Source organism: Monoraphidium neglectum (assembly GCF_000611645.1).
Source record: "Monoraphidium neglectum strain SAG 48.87 unplaced genomic scaffold scaffold02382, whole genome shotgun sequence".
Lineage (NCBI taxonomy): Eukaryota > Viridiplantae > Chlorophyta > Chlorophyceae > Sphaeropleales > Selenastraceae > Monoraphidium > Monoraphidium neglectum.
This window is the reverse complement of record NW_014011246.1, coordinates 451-9,402: the sequence shown is the minus strand read 5'-3', so window position 1 is coordinate 9,402 and position 8,952 is coordinate 451. Positions and strand designations below refer to the sequence as shown.

Sequence of the window (8,952 nt, the reverse complement as noted above, 5' to 3'; positions counted from 1 at the left end):
GCGGCGGGCTGCGCGGCGGCCGCGCCAGCGGCACCGCCGGACGCGAGCTCTGATGCATAGGTGGGACTCACGGTGATCACCGCGTCGGCCGCCGACAGCCCGGCAGCCAGCCAGCTGAATAGCCCGCGCGGCCCCCCGCCGCCGGGCGTGCCCGGCGGGCGGCGCCCGCCAGTGCCAGCTCCACCGCCGCTGCCGTTGTCGCCGCCGCCGTCATCATCATCACCGCTGTCCTCTCCTGATTCGTCCCCATCAGGCCCGCCCTCGTTATCGGCCGGCTCGTCAGCGGCCGCCTCCCCGCCGCGCCCCCCGCCGCGCCCAGACACAAACGACGCCAGCCGCCGCAGCCCGTCCCCGATCGCGCGCGCCGCGCCGGAAAGCGCCGCCGCCGCGCCCGCGGCCACGCCGAGCCGCTCCACCTCCGCCTGCGCGGCAGCAGCGGCCCCACCGTCGCCGTCGCCGCCGTCGCCGCCGCCGAAGCGGCCGTCGACGCCGCCGTTGTGGACCGCAAACGCGACCTTGGCCTTGTCACGCGACAGCTCGTCGCCCAGCAGCTGCTGCAGCGCGCTGAGCTGGCGCGCCGGGTCGTCCTCCGGCGCCGCGCGCCCCTCCTCCTCCCCCTCCTCTGCATCCTCCTCATCCCCCTGCTCCTCCTGCTGCTGCTCCTGCTGCCGCTGCTGCTGGATCTGGCTGTCCTTGGCCATGAGCGCGGCGCGCAGCTCGTCCGCGACGCGGCCCAGCAGGCGCTCCTCCAACAGCAGCGCCTCCAGCTGCTGCTGCACCTCCGCCAGCGCCGCCGCCGGCCCGCCCTCCTCCGCCGCGCCCGCGGCGGCCTCGCCGCCCGGCGGCCCCTCGTTGTCCGACCCCTCCGCCTCGCTCAGGGCCGCGGCAGCGCCCAAGGCGGCCGCGCGGCGCGCGCGGAGGGCGCGCAGCTCGCGCTGCAGCGCCTGCCACCGCGCGTCCCACGCCGCCACTTGGTCCTTCAGCCGCTCCACCTCCGCCGCATACTCCGCCGCGCCGCCCTCCCAGCCGCGCGCGGCGGCGGCGTTCTCGTCGTCGGTGCCCGCGCCGTAGTCGTCGTAGTCATCCTCCCCGAGATACGAGTCGTCGTCCCAGGTGCCGCCGCCCAGGCCGTCGGCGAGGGACGCGCCGTCTTTGAGCACAGTGGACAGGAGCGCCGACAGAAGCGCGCCCTCCGGCGCGGCCGCGGCGCCGGGCGGCGCGCCGCCGGGCGTGGGTGCGGGGAAGGGCGAGGAGGGCCTCGCGCCACCGGAGAGCGCCGAGAGCAGCGCCGCCAGCGCGCTCGGCGGCGGCTGCTGCTCGCCGCCGCCGCCACTGCCGCCGTTGCTACCAGAAAAGCCGCCGCTTGCCTGCGACAGGGACGCGATCACCTGCGCCAGCGCGGCCATGTCTCCGCTGCGCAACTGGGCGAGCCCATTACCGAGCGCGTCGAGACCGCCGCCCTGGCCGCTGCTGTTGCCTTGGTAACCGGCGCCGCTCGAGGCGTCGGGGCCGCCGCCGCCGCTGCTTTGCGCCAGCGACGCGAGCAGCTGCGCGACCACAGCCGCGCCCTCGCCGCGCGCCTCGGGCCCCTCGTTGCCGCTGCCGCTGCTGCCGTCGTCGGCGCCGCCGTCGCCGTCGCCGCCGAGGCGGCCGCCGCTGCGCGCCAGCGAAACAATCAGCTGCGCCAGTGCGCCCGATCCTGCGGCGCGCGGCTCCGGCCCTTCGCTGCCGCCGTCTGTGCCGGTGAGGCCGCCGCTGCCAGCCGCCTGCGACGCGAGCGCCCGCGCCAGCCACGATGCGCCCCGTGCGCTCGCCCCTTCGCCCAGAGCTGACCACGGTCCCTCTCCTGCGATGTCCGAGCCGCCGCCAACTGTGCCGGCGGGGCCGCCGCCGCCGCGCGCCAGCGACGCAAGCACTTGCGCCAGTGGAGACACGTCCTGCCCACGTGCCTGGTCGCCCTGTGCCCACCATGCCCCCTCGTCCGCGCCACCCAGACTGCTGCTGCCGGTGCCAGAAAGGCTGCCGCCGCTGCGCGACAGCGACGCCAGCACTTGCGCCAGCGCTGACACGTCTTGCCCACGCGCCTGGTCGCCTTGCGTCCACCATGACTGCTCCCCTCCACCACCGCTGCTGCCGGTGCCGGCGGGGCCGCCGCCGCTGCGCGCCAGCGACGCCAGCAGTTGCACCAGCGCTGACACGTCTTGAGCGGGCGCATCGTCGCCGCGCGCCCACCACGCCCCCTCGCCCACGCCACCCAAGCCGCTGCTGCCAATGCCTGCCAGGCCGCCGCCAGTGCGCGCCAGCGACGCCAGCACTTGGGCCAGTGCTGACACGTCTTGCCCATGTGCATCGTCGCCGCGCGCCCACCACGCCCCCTCCTCCGCGCCACCCAGACTGCTGCTGCCGGTGCCGGCAAGGCCGCTGCTGCCGCGCGCCAGCAACGCCAGCACTTGCGCCAATGCTGAGAGGTCTTGTCCGCGCGCCTGCTCGCCGCGAGCCCACCACGACTCCCCAGAACCACCCAAGCCACTGCTCCCAGTGCTGGCAAGGCCGCTGCTGCTGCGCGCCAGCGATGCGAGCAGTTGGGCCAATGCTGAGACGCCATTGCCCCCCGCATCGTCGCCGCGCGCCCACCACGCCCCCTCGCCCGCGCCGCCGCCAGTGCCAGCCAGGCCGCCGCCGCTGCGTGCCAGTGATGCGAGCAGCCGCGCCACCAAGGCCCCTTCCGCCTCGCGCGCCGCCTCGCGGCGGCCAAACCACGCCCCGTCGCCGGCCCAGGCGCCGCCCTCCCCCGAAAGCTCCGCGGCCGCCGGCCCAAACGCAGCCGCGCCGCCGCCGCCGTCGCCGCTTCCGCTGCCGCTGCTGCCGCCCCCGGTGCCCGCACCCGCAAGGGCAGACACGAGGGAGGCAATCATGGCCGACTGCCGCGCGCTGGCGCCGCCCCCCGCGGCCGCAGCCTGGCGGTACGTCTCCAGCCACAGCGGCAGCACGCCACATGGCCAATCATTCCCGACAAACACCACGGGCGCGTCGTCCCCCGCCGCGGCCGCGCGGGGCGCCCTGCTGCCGCCGCCGGCCGCGCTGGTGTCGAACGGCGCGGGGCGCGAGAACACGGGCCGCGCGATGCCGTTGCTGACGGCGCGGGGGAGCGATGCGGACTGCGCCAGCCGCTGCGCGACCTCCCACGGCGCGCGGCCGCCCGACAAGCTCGTCAGCAGGTCACCCCTGCCGGCGCCCGCGTCGCCGCCGCCCCTGCCGCCGCCCGCGCCGGCGCCGCCGCCGCGCCGCCAGAAGAGCACCGGCGCCGCGATCGCCGCCTGGCACAGCACGCTGTACGACGCGGACAGCGGGTCGCCCTCGGCGCCGCCCGCGCCGCCGGCCGCGCCGCCCCCTTGCTGGTACGTCGTCGGCGCGCGGTAGGGGCCGAGCGCCCCGCTGGAGGCGCCCTCTGTGGAATAGGGCTCCGCCCCAAAGAGCTCGTGGTCGACAAACACCCGCACGACGCCGTCGCTGCTGGAGGCCACGTGGTATGACGCATAGTCGACGCGGGGCGGCGGCGGCGGAGGGGGTTGGGGCGGCGGCGGCGCAATGCCGGGCGTCGGCCCGCCGCCATACACCTCCTGCGGCGTCCGCCGCTGCGGCGCGGCGCCGCCGTCGCCCGCTGCGCTGCCGCTGCCCGCGCCGCCGCCGCTGCCGGTGCTGCTCGCTGTGCCACTGCTGGTTGCGCCGCCGCCGCCGCCGCCGCCGCCGCCGGCGCTGGCAGCTGCAGCCGCATGGGCGGGCGCTGCAGCCCGCGGCAGCTGCACTGGCACACGCACGCCCGTGTCCCATGCGTCAACGTAACCAGAGTAGCGGGGCGCCACCGTCATAACGCGGTGACCCCTGCGCATTTGACAAAACAGCACGCGCCAGGAGGCGTGGGTCAGCAGGCTCAGCGCAGGCCTGCTACTTTGCGACCGCAGCACATGCGCTGCCGCACGCATGACGCCAAGGGGGATGGGGCAGCCGCATGCAGTTCAGAAGGCGCTGCCGGGACAGCGGGGCGCCCGCTTCAACGGCTCCCCTCGCGCGCCGGCGCAGCCGTGCCGTTGGTGCACGATCAACCAAGCCTCTGCACGCGGGGCGCGCGACCCACCTGGCGGCCAGCGCAGCAGGGAGCGCCGCCATGACGTCCCCGAGGCCGCCGACTTGGGACCATGGGGCGACCTCGGTGGTGACAAATACGACCTGAGCCGGGCAGGACGGGCGCAGAGGGGACGAGCGCAGCTGCGTCGTGCGGAGAGCGGCGACGGGTCGCAGCTGGCGGAAAACGGCGCGGGTGCGGGCTAGCCTGACGCGGTGACATGCAACGTTCAGGTCCTTTGCGTGCGCAGGGTTGTGCGCATGCAGGTGTTTGGGGGCTGCCTTTCGGGGCCGGCGCTGACGACTTCGAACTGTTGCTGCACCCTGATGCAGGTCCCCTGCCATGGTGGTGAGTTTCCGAGTCATATGTCGACCGCTACACGCCCTCACCTTGAGCTTAGGGCTCGATTGGATGGCCAGAACGCGCACAGTCCTCCTTCCGCGCCCGCGCGCAGCGGCCCGGGCCCAGCCATGGGGCCGAAGATGATTGAAACCCTTGGCCGCTCTCAATTGTCGGCGCTGGGCGACGTGAGTGAGCATTAATCCGCTCGGCAGATCATCTGTGACAAACGGCTCTCTGCATGGCGAACAGCAGGCATAAAATGCCTCTGCAGGGCTCGGATTGTGGCATAGTTCAGACCTGGCGTTTAGAAGCGGCCACCCGTAGTTACTCGTTGCGCGCCGGGTGACATGACAAATCACCCCAAGCGGGACACTCAAGACATGATTTTTGATCGTAAACGTTGAGCTCATATTCAACATCCGGACAGCATGCTCACCGCGCGTCGCCAGGCGATCCAGCAGAGCGTTCATCGTCGTTCGACCCAGTGGCAGGCCCCCTGCCTCCCTGTAACAGCGCGTAGGACGCAGAGGACATTGAATATCCGCCACGTGGCCATGGCGACCAAGCAGGAGGTGCGCTGAAGCGGGTTGGGAGCAGCGCGTCAGGTGGAGTGCACGCTGTGCAACCAAGTGGTGCACCCGGTCGGTGGGGATGCTCGTGCTGCAACACCCAGGCAGCTAGCGCAGCAGTGTCGAGCTCGTGTGGAACGGCAGCCGTCATCGCAGCAGCCCCAAATGAGCGTCCCGCAGGATCGCCTGGGGTCCTCGCTGCAAGCGCAACTCGCCTGCGTTTGCAACCCCTCCCGTCCATGTGCTTGCGCCGTGCTGCTGCAGCTCCTTGCCACGCCTGGCGTCTGCACCAGCCCCGACAAGGAGACGAAGGACTTTGTAAGTGATGGGGCACCCCGGCGCAGCGCGGCCAGGATGGGTCTGGTGCTCCCTGGCTGGCGTGGCACGGAAGCCCAGACGGCAGGGCGGCAGCAGACTAGGGCCGGCGGGCCCGCACGTGGTGGCGGGATGGGACCAAGCATTGCCATCTGAGGGAGGGCCAGGCAGCCATGTGCCCCAGTGAAGAGCAGGTTGCAGGCTTGGTTGCGTAAGCGATCCCCCTCCCCCTATCGCTAGCATTACAGCTCCATGGCAGCGTCACTGTGGACAGCAGCCGCCACGATGGTGATGTCACCTCGCCAACACCCACCACCGCAGATCTTTCAGCAGACGATGATCCGCATCAAGGACCCCAAAGCCTCCTTGGATTTCTATACCAGGTGGGTTGGGACCTCGTCCACCTAGCCCCTGCACCGCTGAGCTGCTGCCACTCGCAACGCGCTTGGGCCCCTGCACTGCCCTGCAGACGGCGAGTGCAGCCCTGCGGCTGCTTTGGCGCGCGCCCGCCGTTCCTGGTCTCAGCTGGAGACCACAGCTGCCCAAATCAGTCACGCAGCGGCGCCCGCCTCATGCGCCGCTTGCCTCGGCGCACGCCGCCCTGCCGCCCGCTGCCACGCATTTTGGAGGCGCCCGCGCTCCCCGTCACTAACTCCCGGTTGAGACTGCAGCCCCCCGCGGTGCCCCCTTTGTGCGGCCCGGCTGACGAACCCTCCTCGCCCGGGGTGCACCCTGAAACCTTTCAAAGGGTCCTGGGTATGACGCTGCTGGCAAAGCTGGATTTCCCCGACATGGCGTTTACCCTGCTGTTCGTTGGCTACTGCAGCCCTGACGAGGTGGGGGAGGGGGGCTTGAGCCCACCTGCGCACACTACATGCGTGCGTGCGTAGCATGCATGTGCATGCATGCATGCACGCATGCACGTGCACGCATGCCGATGCACGCGTGCTCGAGCACACACGCACACATGGCTCATGCGGGTGCGGTCCTTGCGCCTTGACGTGCACGCAATATGCGCGCGCGTGCGTCAGCGCCATCGGCACTCGAGCTGTTGTGTTGCTGCCGCTCGGGCCCTGTGTGGGTGGCGAAGTGGCACGGCCCAATGCACCGTGTCATTTGATTTGCAGTCTTCTGGGGGTTTAGTGCGCCTGTAGGATGGCACCTGACGCACACCCTCAGCTAGCGTTGCTCCTAGGCAAGCCCTGATGCGCCCCCCTCCCTGACACCACGTTACACATCATGCACATCCCTCCTTGTCCAACATCGGCGCCCTTCGCTCTACCACTTCCCCCCTCACCCTGTGCCTGTTCAGATTCCAGACGACCCGAAGGAGCGGGTGAGCCCGCCCTGCTCCCCACCCCTTGCCCCTCCCCCCACCTGCCAGGGCTTCACCGCTGCCCGCTCCCGCCACGGGCATCAAGCATGGCCGAGGCGGCAAACTCAGGGGGAATATTGGGGCGTGGCTGGCAGGCTGTCAGCTGTGATTCCCACCACCAGGGCGGCTGCCGCTTGAGGGGCGGGCGCGGCTGGGCAGCCAGCGCTCCAGGCACCTGCCAGCTGCGCAGCGGCGCCCTCCCTTCGAAAATAAGCGACACACTCCGCCCACCCCCCCTCCTCCGGACCCTTGCGAATCCGGCCGCTGCCAGCCCCTCTGAACCCCCCTCCATGCCCCTCCACACCGACCAGGCCAAATGGATGTTCAGCCGCCCGGCCTGCCTGGAGCTGACGCACAACCACGGCACAGAGTCGGACCCCAACTTTGCCGGCTACTGCAACGGCAACGCGGACCCTGGGCGGGGCTTCGGCCACATCGGGTGAGGTGCGGCGTGGCGCAGAGGGGCCAGGGGAGGCCGGGCGGCGGGATGAGCTGCTGCGTTAGGCACCCATGTACATGTCTCCGCGCCGGCTGCTCACGCAATCATCAGTGGACTGTGGAGGTATGAGATCCCCTCCTTGAGCGGCGGGATGCTGGTTGTGTTTCTCACCCAATTGAGCACTCGCCTGTGAGCCGCATCATCCCAGGGCCGGGTCTCGTGAGAACGTGAACGCTCGCCCCTCCCCGATTGCATGGCGGCTGCCCGGTCCCGCATCAAACGTACCACACGACGCAACCCCACCCATCCTGCTCCCTGCAGCCTGGCGGTGCCGGACGTCGAGGCGGCCTGTGAGCGCTTCGAGCGGTGCGTGGCGGTTCCCACCAACCCTCACCCCACCCCCCAGGGCCGGTCCCCTGCCCGCCTGAGGCCCGCGCTTTGGCCACCCCAGCACCCGACACCCCGCTCTCTCACATGCGTGCGGCGAGGCGGTCAGCCGTGCCGTCTGTACGGCCCAGCGGCCGCCTCGTCCTGCCGTGGCCCCGCCGTCAATGCATTGAATTGCTTGCACCACCTCAATACGTGCTGACGCTGCTTGTTGTGTGACATCCGCGGGGCCCGTCCGACATCCTGACTTGCCCCCGTCACCCCAGGCTGGGAGTTGAGTTTGTGAAGCGCCCGTCTGACGGCAAGATGAAGGGCCTCGCCTTCATCAAGGACCCGGACGGCTACTGGAGTAGGTGGCTGTGGTTCTTGAGGGCTGGGGGTAGTGGTGATGGGTTTGGGAACATGAGAGGGGGACCGCTGCCAGGGTATACAGTGGCGAGGAAGAGGATGCACGTGTGTTCTTGTGCGTGTTTTTTGTGAGGGAGGGGGAAGTGCAAGTGTGTTGGTGTGGATGTGCGAGTGTAATCCAGAGTGTTTGTGTGTGTGTGTGCGCGCGTGTGTGTGCGTGCGTACCTGTGTGTGTGTGTGTGTATATGTGTGTGTGTATGCGTGTGTGTGCGAGCCTGTGTGTGTGTGTGGGCGCGTGCGTGCGTGCGCCCGTGTGCGAGGGTGACGCAGCGCGCAGATCTTCTTGGGGTGGGGGGCTTGCTGTGGAAGTATGCTCGCACGGCATACTTCCATCAGGGCATGTCTCTCTGGCCTCCCTTTCCGCCCTGCTCCCCTGACACAGCGCGTCACCCAACCCCACCCCCCTGACCCGCATCCCCTGCGAACAGTCGAGATCCTGAACCCGGACAACTCGAAGAACTTTGGCTCGACCTGAGGCGCGTGAGGCGCCGCCATGTGAAGGCGCGGCCGCGGCCGGCAGGCTCGTCTGTAGCGACGCTGTTTCTTGCTCGAGCTGAGTTGTATAGACTAGTAAGAAGCGCTCGGCAGGCATGTTTCAAGTGATCAGCAAAGACACACAGCAGGTTGTTGCAACTGCGCACGCCCTGCACGCTCGTTTCAGCGGCGCTCCTAGGGTTGCGGCAAGGCCTGCGTTGGGCCCAGTATCACTGTCAGTTGTTCCGCACTGCTATGCGCCAGGGGCGCAGCCAAAGCGTCAAATTGGTGTGGCGAGCGCCGTGCAATGGTCTCTGGAGGGCGGGCGGGTGGCAGCCTGGTGATCGCCAATCGCCAGACATGCCCAGAACAAAAAGCAACGCAGGAGTCCTCGCTGCATCTCAGCAGCAGGGTGCCAGTGTCAATGGCATGAGTCGATGTTTGATGAAATAAGATGATGAAAGTTGAACGGCGTGCGCAGCGGTCTCAACATAATTGAATGTTGTGTCGACTGCACACG

The 8,952-nt window shown here is 70.0% G+C and overlaps 2 protein-coding genes across 2 annotated transcripts; one reads left to right on the top strand and one right to left on the bottom strand.

Moving 5' to 3' along the window:
* Positions 1-76: 76 nt before the first annotated feature.
* Positions 77-3,890, bottom strand: MNEG_10598 (hypothetical protein; the record flags this gene model as incomplete). The annotated part of the gene is made up of 2 exons (XM_014040931.1): positions 77-235; positions 324-3,890. The coding sequence occupies 2 exons, from the start codon at positions 3,888-3,890 to the stop codon at positions 77-79; spliced, it is 3,726 nt and encodes a 1,241-aa protein (XP_013896385.1).
* A 703-nt stretch (positions 3,891-4,593) lies between these two features.
* Positions 4,594-8,433, top strand: MNEG_10597 (lactoylglutathione lyase; the record flags this gene model as incomplete). Its single annotated transcript, XM_014040930.1, has 9 exons — positions 4,594-4,650; positions 5,299-5,352; positions 5,671-5,732; positions 6,098-6,185; positions 6,662-6,685; positions 7,036-7,163; positions 7,485-7,529; positions 7,817-7,899; positions 8,387-8,433. 9 exons carry the CDS (start codon positions 4,594-4,596, stop codon positions 8,431-8,433), a joined length of 588 nt encoding a protein of 195 aa, XP_013896384.1.
* Between the last annotated feature and the right edge of the window lie 519 nt (positions 8,434-8,952).